The sequence below is a fragment of the Malania oleifera genome, chromosome 9 (assembly GCF_029873635.1).
Source record: "Malania oleifera isolate guangnan ecotype guangnan chromosome 9, ASM2987363v1, whole genome shotgun sequence".
Lineage (NCBI taxonomy): Eukaryota > Viridiplantae > Streptophyta > Magnoliopsida > Santalales > Ximeniaceae > Malania > Malania oleifera.
In genome coordinates, this window is record NC_080425.1 from 14,834,666 (window position 1) to 14,858,126 (window position 23,461).

The 23,461-nt window shown below is 36.2% G+C and overlaps 1 protein-coding gene across 9 annotated transcripts in view; it reads right to left on the reverse strand.

Annotated features, from left to right (window-relative positions):
- Positions 1-2,594: 2,594 nt before the first annotated feature.
- Positions 2,595-23,461, reverse strand: part of LOC131164310 (vacuolar protein sorting-associated protein 25) — a 28,684-nt gene continuing 7,817 nt past the window's right edge. For 2 of the 9 annotated variants that reach the window (XR_009139247.1, XR_009139248.1), the window contains exons 4-9: positions 16,684-16,823; positions 5,748-5,801; positions 5,545-5,633; positions 5,383-5,458; positions 3,081-3,376; positions 2,796-2,912 (exon numbers count right to left, since the gene is read on the reverse strand). Coding sequence is in view for 5 of the 9 variants with exons in the window: in XM_058121405.1 (XP_057977388.1) it covers positions 2,791-2,912; positions 5,383-5,458; positions 5,545-5,633; positions 5,748-5,801; positions 16,684-16,823 (481 nt within the window). In the remaining 4 variants the exon portion in view is untranslated. Of the gene's footprint in view, positions 2,913-3,080; positions 3,377-5,382; positions 5,459-5,544; positions 5,634-5,747; positions 5,839-16,683; positions 16,824-23,461 lie in introns of all 9 variants that reach the window. The other 7 variants (XM_058121405.1, XM_058121406.1, XM_058121408.1 and 4 more) reach the window with 5 other exon arrangements.

The following is a 23,461-nucleotide window of genomic DNA, read 5'->3' on the forward strand; positions in this document are numbered from 1 at the left end:
AAACAGGGTCAGTCGACTAAGGTGACAAGGGTTAGTTCCCTGAGGATACACTGCCTCTTCAGAATTCATCAAGAAAATCTTTAGGCGCCTTAACTTATTCTTCAGTCACCTGAGAAAATTCTTCAGGCTCTTGAGGTTATTCTTCAATCGCCTGAATAGAAAAGATTTGTTTTTCTATTCATTTTTCAAAAACATTTAGCTCTCTTGCTTTGTTACTTTAAAAAACATTTTTTGGAGTTTTTAAAATAAGGTCTCTAAGTCCATGAAAAACCCTAATGAGTTTCAAAACATTTCCACATGATATTCAATATGAAGTACTTACTTAGTTTATTCTAAAGCCTTAAAAACTCTGAGCTTGAAGTCTTCATGGTGTCTTTGCTTTGAATCCTCTTAGACTTGAGTTTGAGTCAACTTTAGGTTTTCACATGTTTTTGATCATTTTGGTTCACTTGAGCTTCCTTTGGATCACTTTAAAGATAAGTGTGACTTTATGGTCCTTGGTGATCTTGAACATGCATTTTCTTTGATAATTTGAACTTTGCCAATTAAGCATTCTTGGAACATCATTACTTAACAACAATATGTTAAATCAACCTTCATTTGTTATCATCAAAACGAGATTTGAAAGTCATGTTAGACCAACAATTTCTCCCTTTCTAATGATGACAAATAAGAAGTAAAGATGAGAGAACCTTTGAAAAAGTTTCCCCTTACAATAAGCATGTCTTTTAACAAATATGAAAAATGATGATTTCAAATATGAGTAAGTTCAAAAAATCAGTCACAATCGAGTATTAGCATTATAATTCATCTCATCATATATGCTTTATAGTCTTGTTCTTCTTATGTTCATTTTCATATTTGCTTTTACTCCCCCATGCTATATGCCAAGATTTTATAAGCTTTACATATTTGCCACATATTTTCCATGTTTTTATTTGTTCATGTTTGTTTTATCATATTTGCTCAATATTTTCTCCCCCTTTGACATCCATCAAATAGAAATGAGGGACATATGCACAAAGAGGTTTAGCACATAACAAGCATAATCATATTACAAGAGCGTAAGCAATAGAGTTTACAAGCCAAACCAAAAACAAAGAACAAACAAAGCAACAACAAACAAAGCTAATACATAGAGTGTTTAATACAACACAAAGTGACAAATCAAGCATCTGTCATCAGCATTATCATCAGCTTCCTCTTCATCACCTTCCTCGTCATCATCTTCCTCTTCATCACCTTCCTCACTGCCTTCCTTAGAATCTTCATCATCACTCCGAGGAGCAGAGCTAGTGTCCATAAAATCAACACCACGAGATGAGTTAGCCTGATATTGCTCGATACGAGTGAGGCGCTGATCAAGTAAGGAAACATTCTCCTGAAGGGTTTGAAATCTGGAACGCATGTCTCTACTGAAGGTAGAGAATTCATGATGAAAGGGAATGAACCAAGAAGGCGTATCAGCAGGAGGTCCTTGATCTTGAGCTAAAGGAGGAGGAGGAGGTGCAGCTGCTAATGCTCTTTGAGGTCTACCTCCTTTCAAGAACCAACCCTGGTCGTGTTTTTCATAGTCCATTTTTTTTAGGATTGTGGAGGTTAAGGGGTCATATCGAGTACGTTTGATGAACAACTCAGAAGATGTGATAATATCAAGTCAAGCAAAAATAAGATTCAACACACCTCCATAAGGAAGAATGACTCGAGTAGCTTGCAACCTGGCCCACATTCATTTCAAAATGAGGCTGGAGAGATCAAACTTCTTCCCTTTTAGTAAACACCATAGAACAAAACAAAGATGATCATAGGAGCCAGCCTTAGGTAGGATGTTGTTTGGATATTATTTTATGAAGTATTTGGGTCTGGAGGTTCAATTGTTTGTACATAAGTGGATGGCCAAAATAAACGGGTTCGTTGACCATAATCAGAGGCACAAACTGCCGATAATTGAGGGCATTGTTTAAGAGTACCATCCTGAAAACTGATTCACGAGTACCAATTTTAGAACAATGAAAACAAAGACATCCCAACATCAATAGGTAATTGAATCTTTTGAGGAGGCTAGGGCTGCGATTGTGCTGTTTTCTAAACACCTATTTTAAAATAAGTCTTGAATATTATCTAATGAAGAGAGTGAACAGTATAGCATTGAGAAAACCACAACTCAGTAGGCTTCACAAAACATGACTGCAAAAAATAATAATAATAATTTTTTTTCAAAAAAGGGTCTTGAAATGAGGCCAGCTTGGTTTTCAGACTGACATAATGCCATTTAATTTAACTTCCAAAACCACCATGCAAATGCAAAATAGCCTTGGTCGTTAAGTTATTTTTCTCATGAAATTTTAGAGTTTGAAAAAAGCCAGCCTCTCAACAACCAATAGCAGAAAATTACAAGCAGGCTTCTTTGGCATCATCAAAAAGTGCAAAAGAATATATCAATACTTACGCCCTTCCCATTTGAACAGAGAATCAATCAGCAGAATGAATTGTGCAGACCACAAAAATCAGCTGGTGCACTAAGGGACCCGTAATTGTTAGATGCTAATAGAAGTCATGGAATGTTGATTTGCCAATTAACTAGAGCGAGAATATTGAAAAATACTATCGATTCCAACCATTCCACAGCTTAACTAGATGGAAGTTTGTCAAAATGAGCTCACCCATATTATTCTGGAAAGTAGCAACAATAACATCTTTAATGATGATCTTTTCATAGGTAGCTTGTACTCCCATGACAATGACATTTTTGCTAATTAAAATCTGAGAAAAACCAATCAAGTATAAAAACTAAACAGAGAATTTCACGCCCTCATCATCAGCTGAAGTTCCTTTGAAGATCGCAAGCCTCCCCTTATGCTCAAGTAGTCTCAGAGCTCGCATTAAAACTGTCCGATCCATTCCATGAAGCTCTGAATGAGAAAGAGATCTTCATCAATGCGTGCAAAATCTATGGTGCAAATCAAATAATGCTTTGGTTTTGGCCAATAGTAAGACGTAACAGCAGAATAATATTAAGGAAATGTATGCATGCATCAGTCATGTATGATATGCATTGTTTATACAAAGAAACAAAAGACCTTTTTCTTTGCGCCTTTTTTCACAGGTAATGCATTCCCACAAACTTCCAGATGATGCTTGGGATTTGATAATGCAAAACTTTAATGGTCCTACTTGACATCCATCAAGCTGGATTGTACCCCAAAATAATCAATTTTTACAGATAGAAATGCAGGCTCACTAGCATGGTTGCTCTCAACATTTTCATAAGCATGGCTCAATCTACTAAAGGAACCACGACTTTCTCCTTTTCCCAAATTAAGGGGCAGGCTGTTTTTCTTGTAGAAATTTAAATGATGCTGCATTGCAGACTTTCCTACAAAGCAAGCAGAGTCAGGGTGAGAGGTTTTAGCCTGAGGCATGATGAGTGAAATTTTAGATTTTCTAATTTGACAGAATCTCACATTATCATACACAGAAAATATAATTGAATGAATGAAACAATTTTTCAATTGCTTCAAAATTAATTTTGAAAAAAAAAAGCTGAAACATTTACAAGTTTTGAACCATTGAATTATGATTTGTACTGCATCAAACACTGTATTTCAAACAAATATCAAAATAAAAACACTACTTCCACTACAAATAATAGGGAAGTAAAGTTAAAAAGAAAAGGATTCAGAAAATAATAAGAACAAAGAAACAAAACAAAACCAAAATAGATAGAGAAAAGACTGGACAAAGAAACAAAACCTTTTCTTTTTCAGATACAGAATTTTTTTAAGGTAAAAAAAATAAAAGGGCATCCCAGGCTATAAGGCTCTCCACTTCGCAAGGGTAAAGGGAGGGTCATCACAGTGTACCCAGCCTTGCCCCCACTTTTAGGCAGAGAGACCGTTTTCTTGGACTCCAACCCATGACCAAACAATCACGAAGGAGTAACCTTACCGTTGATCCAAGGCAGAAAGGTTTGAAGGTCAAAAGAATGAATAATACAAAAAGAAGGGCAAAATATCCTCCTAAAGAAAGGGGAGGGGTGGGGGGTGGGGTGGGGTGGGGGGGGGGGGGGGGGTGACTAGGGAACTAGTGAAGCAAGGGTCCCCAATCCCTTTGCATATGAACTAAAGGCACTCACTTGAAATCATGAAATGCTGAAAACTAAGTGAAGCCAACTGCACAAGTGCCAAAAAAACACGACTCCCGCCACAACAAACCAAAAGGGAAAAAATGCACCACAAAACTGCAAAAGTTATGCACTTCCAAAGTATTTTCATCACCTTACAATTCCTATTCCCCAAACACTTCAAACAGCATTTATTTTCTATGTATAAACACTTTAAACAGCTAATTCAAAGACAACCAAGAAAAGGGAATACAGAAACACATGAGCATTAGTCTCACCACTGCAACAAAGAACACACATGATACATCTGGACATAAAGCTTTATTTGACCTTCTTTTCTGCAACAAAACCTCTAATTTTCATTGCATAGAAGAAGTTTATTTGTATATTTGTCATCTGAGCTATGTTTGGTGCAGAGTGGATACAAATTTGTGGCTCCAAACTAGTGCATGTCTCTATTTTTCTTTTTTTCCTTTTTTGTTTCCTAAGTCACTCTGGTAATTGTAATCATTTTGTGCATGTGTGTGTGTGTGTGTGTGTGTGAGAGAGAGAGAGAGAGAGAGAGAGAGAGCCTTTCTTTCAAAAAAGAATGAATAAAAAATTAGTTGATAAACGAGGTTAATTTGCTTCCAAGCTGTCTAAACAAAAAACCCAACTTAATCTTTTCTCCGAAGGCCTAAAAATAATATGGAGTTTTCTATGCAAACTGACAACATTATGGTACGACATATGTTATACCGTATACACAATAGGTCCTGGAGGTGCACGGGGCCCCCGGAGGGGGGGTGTGGATGAGGGGAAAGCAAGCTGTTTGCAGCCTTTTCCTTGAGGTTTTAAAGCTAACTAGGAGCACCTCAGTTGAAGGTCAAGGAAAGCCTACACATGCTTTTTAAGTGGCAGAAAGATGGTCATAGAAGCATCAAATTTAATGATCTTACAACCAACCATGCAGTTGATTTTTTCTGCACTTCAAAAAACTGAACACAAATTCCACAATGGTTTCCTAGAATTCTACTGCCAGCATTGTACTTGAAGCAGAAGAGTGGAGGTTGGATGAAAATTAATTTTTGAACAGTCCCAAACAAATAAAATCATCTCATTTGATAGGATGGTACACCAAATGAGCCCCTACTTCCCACAGTTCATCTCACGTTACATAACAGTCCAATAGCAACAGCAACATTCTCATGATAGCAGGAGTAACCAAAATCATTTTCAAAATTTACTTCATATGAGCACTAAATGCCATCCAAAGATACCTGTTCCTCGAGATTCAGTCCCTGAACGTATTTCCTCAACTGTCATTACACTGTCTTCCAACCCATTATCCTTCACCTGATCAAACATGCAAGCAAATCATAAAGAAATTAAATGCTAAATACTAACAGCAATTTATTCTCAAGACAACATTCTCAACATACAAAGCATAAAATAGTGTCAGCCCAGTCTTGAATCCGATGCCAGAGGATAAGACATTTCCTATGTCCTTTATCCATCCATTCTGCACGTCCTGTAAGGTAAAAGTAGCATTTTGTTCATACCTACTATTGGTCATTATAAATGTTAGCACAGCTTTTCTTAACTGAGCAAATAAAACAAATCTAAGTTCACAACCAATACAAACCTTCTGAAACTAAAGCAGAGAGGAATGCCTCCCTAGCTTCATGACTGAGGGATCCTGCACCATCACACCAAATCCCAAAAATCATAATACACTGCAGAAAGAAACTACAGCCAGAATAATCATTTTTCAAGGGAAGCTTGTTGGCTAAGAGAATCAATGTGACAACAAACCATTTGCCATTACCACCAATAATTCATACCTTCTTTTTTTTCTTTCAGAATAAATCAGTGAGAATGAGCAAATATCTATGGATGGACAGAAACAAGTCTAATCCCTTGGACACCATATAAACAAAAAGGGAGAAATTATCCCAATTAATCCATATTAGCATAATCATTAATCAAATGCTTTCTCCCCCTAAAACTCTCAAATTATCCCGTAATGACAACTGCCATGGCTCAACTCCCCATGGGAACTACATTCACAATCTGCTATCTCATTTGGGAGACAAGAACAAACCTCATTTGCGAAAAAAAAAAAAAACCGCAAAATGCAATTCAATGTAACAGCATTGCAACAAGCTTAGAAGTACTTTATGAAATTTTATTGGACAATCATCCCTGATGTTTGCTGCATTAGCACACAGTACAATCCCGGTCAAGGTATGCATGCAGGGACATGTTCCAAAGTCCCAACATCCAGGGGGTTGTCAGTTAGGTCGTTTTCTATTTTTGATCATGGTGTTCACTAGGGTCACTCACTAAATATTTAATATGGCATTAGGGAAGATTGCATTAGATGCATATAAAAAAAAATTACTTTCTCTTACTTCTTTTCTTTGAAACTATTTCATGATCTGATTTTCTCTGTATCTTCAAACTTCTCTTGTTTCCTTCATTTTAATTGAATATGCTGCGTTTGGTAAAATTAGGATCTTGTTAAGATTGCAATCTGGGATGCAAAGAGAGCCATGAATCAGGAACACAACCAAGATGGATTCAAGGCTGGGTGTGGGGATCCTTATAACTATTAATTGGTGCCATTCCCATGGGAATAAAATAGATAAATTAAGCAATTCAACCATGACAAACTGCACCTCTTTCAGAACTCCACTACTACTTATCTTCACAAAATCATACTGGACAACTTTACCTTGTACTCCGAATAGAATCCAACAGTACCTGCATCAGAGTCCTTTATAACCCTTAAATTCTACAGTAGTTATTACTACCACTCAACCTATTTGAACAGTCACTTCAACAGCTTCCATCAACAGGACATGTGAGGCTTCAATTCCAAACATCAAGATGAGATCTACTCAGCAATTAACCCCAAAAGAGCATTTTTAAAGCTCCACAGGCGAACCTCAGTATTGCTTCTATGCCATGAATACCTCGTTGAACAGCAATACAGCAATGTGAGGAGCTCTTTTGTATAGAATAGCAAGCAGATCATAGTATTTTGTATTTTTATCACCTCCTTTTCTAAACCAATCCATTTTTTGCTCACTAGCCTTCCAAATTAATTAACAGAATACTTTTAACAGAAAAATTAAATATTTTAAGCAACAAGCATCTTAATTTATCTCATCTGCTGCAATGATCTAGATGGTTAAAAAGGCACATGTGAAATTCCCTTTAATTGGATGCTCATGATAATCTCATCTCATTGTACTTTTTACTTTTTTGAGTCTCAGAATTTTCTCAGAGGACCCACAGGTTAAAAAGAAGGGGAACCTTTGCACAATAGTAGAGTTGTCGCCATGCAACGTGAAGGTCACGGGTTCAAGATATGCAAACAGCATCTTACAAAAATGTAAGGTAAGGCCGCAATCATAGTTTGCTCCTTCCCCAGACCCAGCATACACTAGAGCTTCATGCCTTGGGCTGACCTTTTTAACTACTGATTAAAAAGAAGTTCAAGATGGCCAAGATTTATTTTTTAAAAACATCAATTATTCCAACCAGGTCAAATTATTAAAACACAATCCAATACCAGTTCACCTCTTAGTTCCTATGAGCTACTAATGCATTACCACATCAACAACTACAACAACAACCAAGCTCCAGTCCCACTATGTGGGGTCAATGTATAAATTATTTTCCACCATTTGTACAATCAGGGACACTATCTGTGGAAAGTTTTGAGTGCTCTCTCAGCCCAATATATTCTAGTACCTTCCCCCTCATATAGAATCTAACAAACATCAACTAACTACTCTTTCCTACTCAAGTTTTAATGGAACAAAATTGCAAGTGCCCAAACTATCCACCCACCCTTCCAAGAGCTATGCCTAGTGTCACAGAGCAGCAGATTTCCAAGGACACAAAGAACCATCCTTGCCTTAATTTGTAGATTGTTTATCTATCTAGTGTCACGGGGCAGTAGATATCTGAGGCCACAAGGAACCATCCTATGCAGCCACGAAGCTACGCAACCTTAATCCAACTATACTCATCCTCATTCATAGTAACACCTCAACATCCAACTCAGTGATCAAGTTTCACGGCATGACAACTCTTGTCCCAATTGAGATAGTCACAAAGAAACCATGCTTCAAAAAGTAAGGATGTTGAATCACATTCCGTAAGCACTATGGGTAACTCTTGTCCCTTAGCACGATCCTTGTGTATGTGCACCATTACAACCCACTAGCTAGAGCTAAGGGAAGTGACATCATACACTACTTGAGCCAAAAGTACAAAATATCAATGTCCCTCAATAGTCCAATCATGTATGAGATGTCACACCCACGACTATAACCAAAGGCCACAAGATAGTATGTCTCAACCTCCAAGTCTAGAGGAACATGTGATTTCATTCTCCAAATCTCCAATGAGTCGTCCGTGGGTCTCCACATTCCACGCAAAAGCTCAAGACGCCCCTCAAGGATGTCAAGAGCCTGCCTTTGAGCACCATAGGATGCTCACCTAGTGCCTAAAAGACACTTGGGGAGGTAGGCCGCTCAGTGTTTCCCCTACAATAAAGTCTTTTCGTCACTTTCTCATTCAGACACAAGTAACCATCCATGGGTCTAGTGATCATACATCACATCCCAAGAACGCTATCATGACAACTATCCTAATCCACCACAACATCATAGTGACATTCAGAATGTGTCCTATGCCATCACCATAATGGAGATCATGTTAACCAAGATCAACTTCCAACTCATCTAACATGAACATCGCATCCATCCAAGGCTGCCCAACAAGCCATTTGGTTTGTGTCGTAGATGCAAGAATGTAGCACCGTGACATCTTCCCCACTCCATCTTATCAATGTCCTTGTTGGTTAACACACATCTATCTTCTACTAAAACTTCCATAAACCCTATGTAAGAGCTTTTGGGAAAACTGAGCTTTTGCAAACCATCTTTACACAGCATACTGATTTGTCTCCATTTCTGAAATAGGCCTTAGCCTAAATTATCTCTTGAAATATCTCTAGACACAATACCATCTAAAGACCCTCATGGAACACTTTCTTGAACACAAAGCCCTCTTCCAATCTCAAATCCTAACTATCAAAGAACAACATCCTAATCTCTAGATTTACAACATCCAAGAGCATTGCTCAAGTTTTCTAGATATCAATCATTACCACAAGTTCCAAAGAAGGAAAACATTCCTCCCAGATTTCCACCTCACCAATCCTTGATAAGGATCTGCACTTCGTCCTTATCCCTCAGAAAACCCTAACTCCCTCACAAGAGTGTAGAAGGTTCGTTATCTGATTCAAAGAAGCAAACTCCTTTCCCAATGTCAACTTTAGCTCTGAAGTTAACTAAGACCCAACGTAGTTTAGCCCAAGGAAACTTCATACACAAAACGCCATTCTATTGTGGTTCCTTTCACAGAATCTATCTTTGTGATCCTTTCCAAATACACCAAACTTGGAGATTGTTCCTAATTCCTAGTCTATGATGAAGTTCATCCTATATCCCCTTTTCCCAAAAGGTTATAATACTAAAGGCTTCCCTATTTATTATTCCAATTTTCATCACTAATGGATACAATTCCCACATCTAATACACCATTGAGGCTCATTCCCACCATTACACTTCAAGGATAACTCCACATCCCAAAGACTCCAAATTTAAAAATCTAATAGAATATGGGACTACAATCCCCAAACTTCCACTAGCGTACCCAAGATTCTCGTGGACCACACAATACTACAGTGGATTGCTTGGTTTATAAGGCTCGATGGTTGATGGCCCACAAGCGTTCATTTGCCAAATCCACAAATGCAGTCCCCATCCATGTTTCCACTCAAACTCAAATCATAAGGACCTCTTGAGGTTCCAATGAAATCTTTTGAGCAAAATTGCCATTCCCTTTTGAGTCCACACCCCACTCAGTTTCCGTCAATGTTATGACCAGCACAAAGCTACACTCTTATGGCTCGGGGGTTATTTTTTTCCTAGGGCTTTCTCAACTCTTTCTTTCATATAGATCCAAGAATCTCACCTCTCTTTATGGGGTTCAACCTTCCCAAGTTCAATGAAGGAAACCTTCAACCAAACTCCAACATTCGTCCCCTTCCATTATATCAAGAATATTGCCTCTGCCTATGTAACAAGAACAGAACAACAGGTTGCCAATTGTCATCCAACCCCAAGTGCCAATCAAAATAGGAGAAATCTTATAGTGCGGCCTCAATACCCACATCAAGGGCATGAGAAAATTTTGTCATCTTAGTCCCCTCCAACCAAACCCCGTCCCCCCTTTCAAGGGCATAGGGTACCCATACCATCAAGCATCTTGATTTTCGCACAATAATCCACGGTATCCACCAAAGGCCAACTTCCACCCATTCACTTAACAAGCCACACAAATAGATGGGAGAGAGTGACCAATACCCACCCAAAGCTAGATTGACACTTCCCCCCACTCAATCTCATATATAGAATTCCCACATAGGAGTTGATGCCAACAGTATAAAATCTTGTTTCAATTCTCAAAGGAGAGACACACTCCAATACCAATTGTCACAACAAATTTAAAAGGCCATAAGGAATCAATCTTACCTTAATCTGCTAAAATATAACGGAGTCACGCCCACGTGGCAACAAGACTACAGAGAGTCCTTTCCAACCCTACTCATCCTCATTCATGGAAACACTCCCAATGTCCAATTTAGTAGTCAAGTCTCATGGCATGACAACTCTTTTTCCAACCATGCTTCAAATAGTAAGGGTGTTAAATTCACATTCCATAAGCACTAAGAGTAACTCCCATCCCTCTCATCCTTGTGTAAGAGCACCAATCACTTACCACCAACTAACTGAAGCTAGTGGAAGTGAAGCCATACACTAATCAAGTCAAACATAAAAAGATTCAACATCCCTTGATTCTCCAATCTAGTATAAGACTACACCACCATGGAGTATGCACAAGGGCCACACAAGAGAATGTCTCAACCTTCAAATTAAGATTGACCAGCAACTTAATTCTCCAATGAGTCATCCTTGGGACTCCCAATCTCAAATGGACACCCAAGACACCCCTCGAGGATGTCAAGAGCCCACCCCTGAGCCCTCATTAGAGTGCTCTTTTTTTTTTTTTTTGATAAAGAATAAATTTCATTAATAGATTAAGAATACATTGAAAGGAGAATAAAAGATCTCCCAGTAGAAAATCCGAGGGAAAACAAAATGGGAAAAAAAAAAACAAACAAAACCAAAAGCAAAACAAAAGAATGAAAAAAGAAGCAAACAAAAAACCACATCACCTATAATCAAGCCATCAAATACTGCAAATCTCACTAAACATCCAAAAAGCCCATCCTGCAAATCTCAATAAACAACACACCACAATGATGGCATGTAGGAAATCTTTTCCCAAACCAATGGACAATTTAACTTCTTCCCATAAAAGAAATGTGCATTACAATCCAACCATAACCCTCACAATACTGCAAAAAAAACCACATTCCTATGATGCAGCCCTATCCTTTTTCCTTCTAAAACCCACAAATGCAGTAACCAAAAATTTCATTTGGGTTCTCACTTAGTGCTCAAAAAGACACTAGAGGTAGGATGCTCACTTGGTGTTACCCTACAATAAAGTCTTTCCATCACATTATGAGTAACCATCACTGCATCTAATGATCATACACCACAGCCTGAGAATGCCATCATGACAGCTACCCAAATCCACCATGACATCATAATGACATTCATAATGCATCCAATGACATCTCCATAATTGAATTCATGCTAACCAAAGTACCATTCCCAACTCATCCTACATGAACATCACATCCTTCCAGAGTTGCCCAACAAGCCATTTGGCCTATGTCACAGGTGCAAGAACATAGCACCGTGACACCTAGCTTGCCCCAAATGTGCTCATTTTATACTTTTTTTAGAGTATACTGCTTATCCATCTCAATATTCTCATTTAAACCCATTCACGTGTTGGATATGGTGTTTTTAGTTGCTCAAAGTTCCAATCCACATAACATAGCTGTCATCTAAAACTTCTTTTTATAATGTTGCACTTACCCATTTTAACCTACATGTTTTGATTCTATGTATTACATCTTCTTCACTTCCTCCTCCTACTTGCATAATAGATATAAAGTAACAAAATCTATTAATACTAGAAATTTGTTGGTGTTGGAAATAGATATTTTGATGTATGACAAACCAGCATCTAGTGCTTTAACAAATCTCCATATCTGAAATATTTTTAAGAAAAATCTTGGGATATATGCATAAGAACTAAGAAGCTCCATAAGAAGCATGCATAAGAAGCTCCATAAGACGAATGAATAAGAAGCGTCATATGACACATCTACAAGAAAAGCACAATAAGAAGCATTGTAAGATGCCCTTATTAGTAATATGATCAGAATGGATCTTGTGAGATGTATTATCAGGATTCATTATTTTTCAAGAGATCAACATACTTAAATTAATAATCATATTCAGTTAATCACGGTGATTCTAGATTTATTATAAGGAAAAGTTTCATGTACTATAAATTCCGGACTCAGTTTGCATGGAAATGGAATAAAAATACATACTCTCATGCTAAAAGATTTCAGAAGATCTTTTACTGCAAGAAATTCTCTGATAATTGTATTTCTGATTATTGTGCTTACCGTATCATCTAAAATTTTCTCAATAGGTTGAGATTATCATAAATAATTAAATATCTCTAGTATCACAAATTCTCATATAGAATTTTTCCAAGTGATCTAGAAAAGAACCTGAGAATTCTTGTTAATTTCTCTTGATTTTGAAAGGCTAGGTTACCTGAAGAAAAGGGCAGGTCTCCGGAAGTGCAAGGTTGCACTTGCAAGGATTTTTAGCCAAGAAAGAGAGGAAGAGAGAATCTATTAAGGACAGGTTGTCCTACCAAGTGTGAGCTACTTAGTGTACTTGATTTATTTAAGCTTAGTTGAAAATCTCAAGCAAGTTTGCTTGCAAGTGGATGTAGGTCACAATCGATTGAACCATTATAAAATCTTGTGTTGCTCTATCATGTATGGTTTTTTGTCTACATTTAATCTTAGTATCATATACATTCTCCGATTACTTGACTATTTAATAGAAGGATCTTAATCATACAAGGATTCTAAGGAACTGATTTCTCATTCAAAGTCTTAAAATGAATATTTTTTTAATCACCCAATTCACCCCCCGCCCCTTGGGTGCCATTTTAGGATCAGCAGTTGGCTATGTCAACAATAACTCCTAGAATTATGAAAATTGCATTTTATGTATTTTTGTCTTAATTTTGCTTATATTGAAGCCTCTAGATTTCAAAATCTCTCTCCATAATTTCAATTTTAATTTCTACTTCACTTCTAGTTTCATATACCAAGATAATATCATCCGAAAATGAAATACACCATGAAACCTCATTTGGATGTGTCTAGTTATGCAATAAAGCAAAAAAACAGAACTCAAAGCTAACCCTCAACCTACAGTCACTGGAAATTCCCTAGATTCCCCTTTGCTGTCCCTACACTAGTCATTATCGGATCATACATATATTTTTAATGGCACCTATCACCTATGTACCTACCACCAATCCCCTATTTTCTAAAACTTGCAATAAAATTTTCATTGGAACTCTGTCATATTTTTAATGTAGGTCAACAAAAATCGTGTGCAAATCTCCTCTTTTCCCTAAATGTTCTCATTAATCTTCTTAATAGAAATATAACCTCTGCAGTTGATCTCCCTGAACATAAAACCAACTAGATTTTTTTTCAAAACCCTCATTTTTAATCTAAATTTTTATTCATTAATCCTTCCCCAATTTTTCATTGTATATAGGGGTGTACAAAATTTACTAGAAAATCAAAAACTGGGATGAAACCAAACTGCTTGATATTTTGATTTGGTATTTCGGTTTTGGTTTAGAATTTCATAAAAACCAGTTTCCGGTTTCAGTTTCACAGAAAAACCAGACTGAAAAGACTGAAAAACCGATTATTATGAAAATTTTATTTTTAATATTGTATACATGTGTATTGTTTTATATTTTGTTGCTTCAATTAATTAACTATATTTAATTAATTAACTTATTATATTTAATATTTTATTCCATTAATGAATTTAATTGATTTATTATATTTGAGCCTTTGTCCAATTTTGCAAGGATAAGAATGTAGTAAGGACTAGGGAGGACTTTTACAAGAAGCAAGGCCCCTCAAATTTCTTTCTCTTGGCAATGTGGGACAAGAGAGGAGTGGAGAGGCTGACCAACAAGAAAGGATAGGAGAGGATGGTAAAATGGAAGATCCCAGCTTTTGTGTAGGGAATGTTTGTTCCACATTGCCAGGAGGAAGAACGGAAGGTCCTACCCCATCCTATAAAAGTCCATCTGGACCTTCTCTCCAAGCACATCAATCAACCCCACAACCTTTTTGCATTAGTGGGCCAAGCTCATCTACTTTGTAGATGGGCTGTTCTGGGCTTTCAAGCCTCGTTGTATTTGGCCATTACTTTGACTGTAAAACTAGGTAATGGGTGTAGAGTTTAAATATTTTTAAAAATAAAAATGATGCATAAAAAATGAGATAAAACCAAACCAAACTGGAAAAATTCGATTTACAGTTGAAAATTAAACAGTCTGTCTATGGTTCAGCTTCAGTTTGAGACTTTAAAAACCAATTATTTCAGCTCGGTTATTGGTTTGGTCAAAATCAAACCGATATGACCCAATTACACCCCTAATTATATAACTTCTAAATTTCATAGTTATTACAAAGTTGAATATGCCCTTCATGTTTATATATAATTACAAAACTGCTTTCCTCCATTCTTCCGCCATTTTCTTAATCCTTATTTATAGTTTTTTGTTGAATAGAGAACACAATCATATCACTCTTTTATCTTCTAAGCAAGTCCAAGCTTCAAATAGGAATGCAATCTAGTCCGATAGTTTTTTTTTCCCATCTTCTCTAATGCATATTTTAACTATATGTGATCTAATTTCAGGCATATATGTCAACCTTTTAGCCTTTTCCTGATTGGTCAATTCTAAGGCTATGCCTTCCACTTGATTTTTTTCAATAGCATATTCAAATAATTTTGCCATAATTCTTTCGCCCTTTTTTAAACTAGCACACAACCTTCCTCACTTTGTATAAATATGATACTCTATATCTTTTTCTTTATTTAACCATAGAGAGTTTGTATGTCTTTCTCCCCATCTTTAGTGTCTAGCCTAGTATAAATTTTTACCATACATAGTGTAAATTTAGCTTCACTAAATTTCTTTGGTTCTTTTCTTGCCTCTACATACTTAGGAAAGTTTTCCCTATTTCTAAATTGTTGCCATGTCTTAAATCACAATTTTTTTTGTTTAACTGCTTTTTGATCTCCTCATCCCACCACCAAGTCTCCTTACCAGCCATAGCCCTTTCTTTGGATTCACCTAAAACCTATTATACTATTTTTTTTTTTTTAATAAAACCCAGCCATACTATTCCTATGTTGTTTGTGTCTATGTTATTCTCTATTGTGCAATTGCCTTCATCATTTTCCTGTGAATTTTATTGCATTTTCTCAATTTAAGTTCCACCAAGTAGTTCACACACATTGATCTATGTTACTCCCTCCTCCCATTTTCTAATGCATATATCTAACACTAACATACTATATTAAGTAGTTAAAATTTCTACTAGGATAAATTTAGGGTAAAGTTTCAATGCTTACATTATAGCCAATCTATCCTCTTAGCTAGGGAAAAATATATTTGACTTTTATTTTGTCCGTTCTTGAAGGCCATTAAGTGTTCACCTCTCTTTGTAAAACATGTGTTCATTATTATACGATCATGTGAAATAGAAAACTCAAAGATCATATCACTGGACGCATTTTTCCACCCATATCCTCATTATCATAACCATTATTATCCTTCCCTATCTAAATCTGCTCCTAAAAAATTTGTCTTTGCCCTTGCTATCCCTTGAATAATATTTATCCACATGGGCCATATTTTCCCAGAATTGTCATTTAATGTTCTCACCTACTTGAGGATCATAAGAAATAATAACATTTATTATCTCTTTCCCTAGAAATATCTTAAATTCTAATCCTTTTAAAATCTACAACACTAATGGCTCTTAAGCCCCAGTGACAAGTCTCCTCAAATGGATGGGGGCAAAGCTTAGTAAGATGTCAGCTCCAAAGGATAGGCCTTGTCAAAAGAAAAAAGCAAATAAATATCTCACGTTGCCACTGCGATGCCCACAAAACTCGAGCTCATTGGCAAATTAAGAATCTTTCCATCAACACACCTCAAGATTTGACTTATTTTCAAGAAATTCGATCAAATCTCAAGAAACTAATGAGAAGGTGAAGCATGTGCTTGTGGGTCTGTAGCCCAACAACCCACCCCCGACCTCCAAAAAAAGGAAGCAGCCCATGTTTAATTCCCCTTAAAAGGATGTTGTTTGCATGTGTTACAGGTGTGCATATTCACCTATCTAAAAATAATAAATGAAAAGAATAAGAAAGTGAACTTACTTTCAATCACAGGATTTGAAAAAAGAGGAAATTCTTCTTCCAATCCAATAACAAATATCTTTTGAGTCCTACAATAATCAAGAATAAGTTCCTTCCAAAGTTGTACCTGCTTCTCTCTGGTGTCTCTCACTGGCTGCAAACTGATGAACAGACAACAAGAATAGGTTCCAACATTTATCATGAGTTTTCCAAAGAAACATATAAATCATGAGAGTAAAACAGGAAGGAAAAAAAAAAAGAAAGAGAATAAAACAAGTGCGGAATCTTTGATGGAACATGAGAACCAACTTCAAAAGTTTCATCAATAAGAGCAGAATTTTTCTAGCAACATAAAACTGGTCAAGTATAATTCCTTCTTTGAATTGAACTGGAAACTTGGAGTTAATATTGCTACGTAGAAAGTCCTTTTCAAAAGGGATGAGATTTGCCAAAAAAAAAAACATCCATGCATTGGGTTTAGAATGTTTTTCTCCTTTTTGGTTGATGGAAACACCCTATCTTTCCCTTTATGTAAATGCAACACTTGATTAATAAAATTACCAGTGTTTTGGTTAGCATTTTTTCCCCTAGAAAAGGCATCAACTTAAAATGATTTTCTAAAGCTAAAAAAAAAAAAACTTTATGCCAACATAGTCCAAAACTCCTAGCATCGTTCATTCATTTTTTTCAGTCATGCTCTACAAACTGCAAGCTTCTGCCAATTGTTTTGTCATTCAATTAATTTCTTCCTGCAAGTTATCCATATTGATTTCTTGTTCTGTTAAGATTCTCAGCTTTGTTCAAGACTGAACATTGTTTTCCAGTTTTCTGCAATCTAGGGCGTCCATGTGCAACAAATTTGGCCTAGAAAAAGTATCTTCAAAGATGTGAACCCTTTCCCAGTTTCACATGCACATCCAACATGGCTACTTGCACATAGCCTACATAAGGTATCTTGAATGATGTGAATGTTTACCCACTTTCTACATCATGTGCCATTACATAACACAATGTTCTCTGTACTATGAGTCTATGAGGATGAAGTACTGACAGGAAGCAATTCTCGTAGAAATATGAAATAGGTATTTTGATTTCTTTTTTTTTTTTTCTTATTCTTCTTCTAGGCGTTTTCAGATGGAATAATGAGAGATTGGCTTTATCATCAATTGCAACATAAGTAAGTTCATTCCGCCAATTTTCCTAATCTCCGTTGTCCCACAATTTCTTTCACAATTCTTCTCTTCTTCCAAGAAGATCATTTCAAAGGCACGGGGGGATCTTTCAGACAGAAATGTCTTTGTAGAAATGACGAAAAGGAGTGTTCCCCAGCCAAAGCACTACAATGGACAAGAAGTGTACTAGCATGCACGGACACATCTTAAATTCAGTTATTGTCACAACATCTATCAATTTAGAAATTCAAATGAAACAATAAAAAACATATAATCTAAAGTCAAGGGTTGACATTAATAACACCATCCAGTCTATCTCATTTATACTGAAAATAATATTACAAATGTGAGAAACAACAAAATTTGTATTATAATCTAATTAGACAACAAAATTCAAAGAAAACTATAATATGCGCTCTGTTTTAAACACAGTTTGGATCATAAAGATTCAGAAGTACAGCAGCACCTTGAAAGAAAAATAATCAGAACTGCCCAACACTATGTTTTCCCCTCAAGATTATGAGAAACAGTGAAAAAGGAAATTCTGGGATTTCAAACAGGTCTAAATGTCCACATAGAAAAACTAGTTTTCATGCCTTCTTGCAAATGCAGAGCTAAAAGAATTTCTCAACCTTTTTTCTGATCTAACTTCCCTGCTGATTTACAATTCAGAAAATTACTTTCAGAATAAATTACCTAAACAGCACACGCCAAACTGGCATCTTAGAGTTCAGCATAGATACTTTTAGAGGATGTCCATATTCACATCATACCCATATCAGAGACAATAAAACAAGACTCCTCAGATACTTCTGAATATGTATTGGGTTGTTTGAAAAGGTATCCAATTGCATAAAAAAGGTAATCAATGCTTGAATATAGATTTTTTTTACTTTGATAATGTATAAGACGCTATTGAATATGCAGTGGGTAAATCACATATATTGGAACGTCAAACCTTCTTGTAGATAAAAGAAATAAAACCATAAGTTTCGAATAATGTTTCAAACTCAAATATAGTGACATAAATAATAATATGCTATAGCTCTCAAGAAAAAAAAAACGAAAAAGAATGCTAGCTCATTGATGCTTTTATAATGTTCAAGCAGGAATACATAGCACAACTTAACAAAAAATAGACATCTATTAAAATTTTTATATTAGTTTATTAGGGATCCTTGATTTTATATTAGTTTATTCAGGCATCGTCGCCTAATAACTCCGTTTGTGATGCATTTAATGTCCTAATCTTTCACACATAGTCGTCCTAAGCCCAGGTAAAGGAGGAGGGTTGCGTTAGGTAGCTAACAACCAAAATAAAACCTGTCAGATCACTATGATACGAATCCTTACCGATTATTGGCTGGGGGGTCCCCTACGAGCGACAGATTGCACTTATACCACCCAAGTGTATGGAAAAATGAGCGAGGGTTGACTAGGTCATCTCCCCAAAGTGACGTGCTGTGTCAGCGCCCGGATAGGGTGTCAAATATGCGAGAGTTTCCTCATCATTCAAGACATAGGTGGGTAAAAAAGTTAGTTCAAGAGACTAGGATTAAATTAGCAACTTGGAATAGAGGCACACTTACAAGTAAAATCATGGAAATTGTGGACAAGATTAGAAAAAAAATTAATCTAATATGCCTTCAAGAAACTAAGTAGGTGGGGAAGAAAGCTAGAGAAATTGAAAAATCAGCATTCAAACTTAGATACACTAGAGAAGAAAAACATAAGAATGTGGGAGGAATTATTGTACACAAAAACTTAAAAGATAGCATTATAGATATCAAAAGAGTAGGGGATAAAATTAGAAAAATCAAGATGGTCTTAGGTCAAGAGATAATAAATGTCATTAGTGCATAGTGCTTATGCTTCTCAAGTAGGCTTAGTAGAAAAACTTAAAAGACAACTTTAGAAAGATATGGATAGTATTATATAAGAGATATTAGGGACTGGAAAAATATTCATAGAAACATATCTAAATGGACGAGTTGGAAGGTATGGTAAAAGTTATGAGAGGATACATGGAGGATATGGATATGGAGACAAAAATGAGTCTAGGGAGATGATCTTAAACTTCGCCATGTCATATAATTTTATTACAATGAATACTTGCCTTAAGAAGAGAGAAGAATACTTAACAACCTTCAAATAGATTTGATCTTAACTAGAAGGGTAGATCATTTATCATGTAAGGATTGTAAAGCTATCCTAGATGAAAGCTTAAACACATAACAGAGAATTTTAGTGTTAGATATATGTATTAAAAATGGATGATAGAGGATAAAAAAAAAATCAGTACAAGAGAACTAGATGGTCGAACCAAAAGGGACAAAATATAATAAAATTTAAAGATAAAATGGTCAAAATGGTGATTGGGCTATAGCAGATGATGTAGACACAAACGCTCTTTGGAGTAAGATAGCTACCTCTATTAAAAAGATAGAAAAAGAGATTTTAGGTGAATCAAGAAGAAGATTCTCGAATAGCAAAAAAAATTAGTGGTGGGATCAAGATGCTCAAAAAGTTGTAAAGACAAAGAATTTGATATAAAACAAGGCAAAAATGTAGAAACATAGAAAGCTTTGAAAAATATAAAGAGGCAAGAAAAGATGCAAAAAAAGGACCGTTAGTGAAGTTAAACATAAATCATTTAATAACTTGTATAATAGATTAGATGCAAAAGAAGGGAAAAGAGACATATTTGAACTTGCTAAAGCTAGAGAAAGAAAGAGTAAGGACTTAGGTAATGTAAAATGTATAAAAAGTAAGAATGATATTGTCTTGGTTAAGGAAGTAGACATAAAAGAAAGATGGTGAAGTTACTTTAGTAAGCTATTTAATGAAAACAAAGTGGAAGGCTTAAACTTACCCCCAGTTTGATCTATGGAATCAAAGCAGGAATGGAATCAAATTTTAGGAATGGATTCACATTCCTGCATTTGGTTTGCGGAATCAAGAGCTGAATTCTATTCCACCCTAATTCCATCACTTGGAGGAATTGTGATTCCTATCCAAATGGGCTAGAATCATTTCATTTCATGGAATCAACCCATTTCCCATAATACCCTCCCACCTGCATTTGGTTTGTGAAATCAGGGGCAGAATCGTATTTCACCCAAAATGCTAATTCCATCACTTGGGGGAATTGTGATTCCAATCCAAATGGACTGGAATCATTTCTCATTTCATGGAATCTACCCATATACCCATAATACCCTCCCATCTCCACTCACATGCATTTGGTTTGTGGAAAAAGGGGCAGAATACGACGTATTCCCCAAAATACTAATTCCATCACCTGGGGGAATTGTGATTCCTATCCAAATGGGCTGGAATCATTTCTCATTCCATGGAATCAACCCATTTCCCATAATACCCATATTACCCTTTCATCTCCATTTCTTCCATGGAATCAACCCATTTCCCATAATACCCTCCCACCTATTTCCCATAATACCCATATTACCCTCCTAAACTCACCGTCGCCACTGTATTGAGCCCACCTCCGTCATGATTCTTCACCGCCACCACGACCTTTCGGCACCATTGTGATTCTTAGCCACTATAAGCCCACGCTACTATTGTGAGTCGTTGCTATCACTGTGAACCCTAGCCACCATAAGCCTTCTTCCACCGTTGTCGTCAAACTAGCCCCATTTTTTTTCCAGTGAGTAACCAAAACAATGACGACCACCTCCGCCGTGAATCTTCGCCGCTACCATGAGCCTTTAGCACCACCCTGATCCCTAGCCACTATAAACCCTCACTATTGTAGTGAGCCATTGTCGCCGCCGTGAGCCCTAAGCCTTCTTCAACCGTCACCATCAAACTACCTCCATTTTTTCCAGTGAGTAACCAAAACAGCAGCGACATCTCCAAGAAGGTTGCTTCCCAAATACCCTTATCCATCTGGACTCCCATTCCCCTCCCCATTACAAACCTTCAATCCTCAGCCGAAGTCAAAACTGGCAGCCATGATCTGCAGCCAACAGCCATGGTTGGAACAACAAGATTCTCAAACAGATTACCTGAAGAAATTTTGAAGCAAAAAATCAAATCAAAATGAAAATGTTGATTTTAAAACTCAAAAGGGCATTTTTGGAAAATATCTTATTCTTTATTCCATTACTATCTCTATTCTCTGAGTATCCAACGCAGTAATGAAATTTTTATGTTGATTCCATCCTAGTCCTAATTCCATTCCCACTCTCATTCCATTCCTATGTCTTTTCATTATGCAACCCAAACAGGGGGGGTTAGAATGGACAAATAAGGGAAAGGAAAAAAAATATATGAGATTTATTCGCAAAATTAGAGTTAACGAAGTAAATTTTGCACTAAAAAAGATTAAAAATGGAAAATATATAGGACTGGATAACATCCCTATCGAAGTTTGGAAATGCCTAGGTAATAACGGAATAATATGGTTAACTAAGTTATTTAACACAATTACAAAAACCAAGAAAATTTCAGACAAATTGCCGAAAAACACTTTAATACCTATATACAAAAATAAAGGAAATATTCAAAATTGTAATAACTATTGTGGAATTAAACTTATGACTCATACAATAAAACTATGGGAAAGCATAGTCAAACGAAGATTGAAGTTAGAAACAAAGGTCTCATAAAATCAATTTGGTTTTATGCATGGGAAATCTACTATAGAAGTTATATATCTTTTAAGAAGATTAATGGAAAAGTTTAGGGAAAACAAGAGGGGCTTGCATATGGCATTTCATTAACTTAGAGAGCGTATGATAGGATAACTAGGGAAGTTCTACGATGGGTTTTAGAAAAAAAGGTGAATGTGGTAGATATATCATATATAGAACAATGGCTAGTGTTAGGACTATAATTGGAGGGACTAGAGAATTTCCAATCACAAAAGGTGTGCATCAAAGATCAGCTTGCCCTTATCTTTTTGCTTTAATGATGGATGAACTGACTAGGAGCATCCAAAATGAAGTTCCATGGTGTATGTTGTTTGCGGATGATATTGTCTTGATTGATGAAACTAGGGATGGAGTAGAATCTAAGTTAGAATTATGGAGAGAAACTTTAGAATCTAAAGATTTTAGGATAAGTAGAAATAAGACAAAATATATGAAATGCAATTTCAGTCATAGTAGGAGGAATATTGGAGATAAAGTTAAATTTGAGGTAGTATATTTCGATACCCTAGATCTATTATTCAAGCTGAAGGAGAAATTGAAGAAGATGCAATGCATAGAATTAAAGCAGGTTGGATAAAATGGAGAAGTGCTTCAAGTGTCTTTTGGGAAAGTAAAATACCCTTAAAATTAAAAAGGAAGTTCTATAGGACGGCTGTAAGACCAGATTATATGAATCAAAATGCTGGAAGACCAATAAACAGCATATCCAAAAAATAAAACTTTTAGAGATGAGAATGGAAGATGGATGAGTGGAATAATGCTAAAAGATAAATTAAGCAATGAACAGACTCGCGGTAAGTGAGGTGTAGCTCCTAAAGAAGATAAGATAAGGGAGGAATGACTTAGATGGTTTGAATACTTGCAACGTAGGCCATATAGTGCACCAATAAGGAAGTCTGAGTTAGTTACAATAAGGGGGGGAGTGAAAGGGGTAAAAGTAGACCTAAA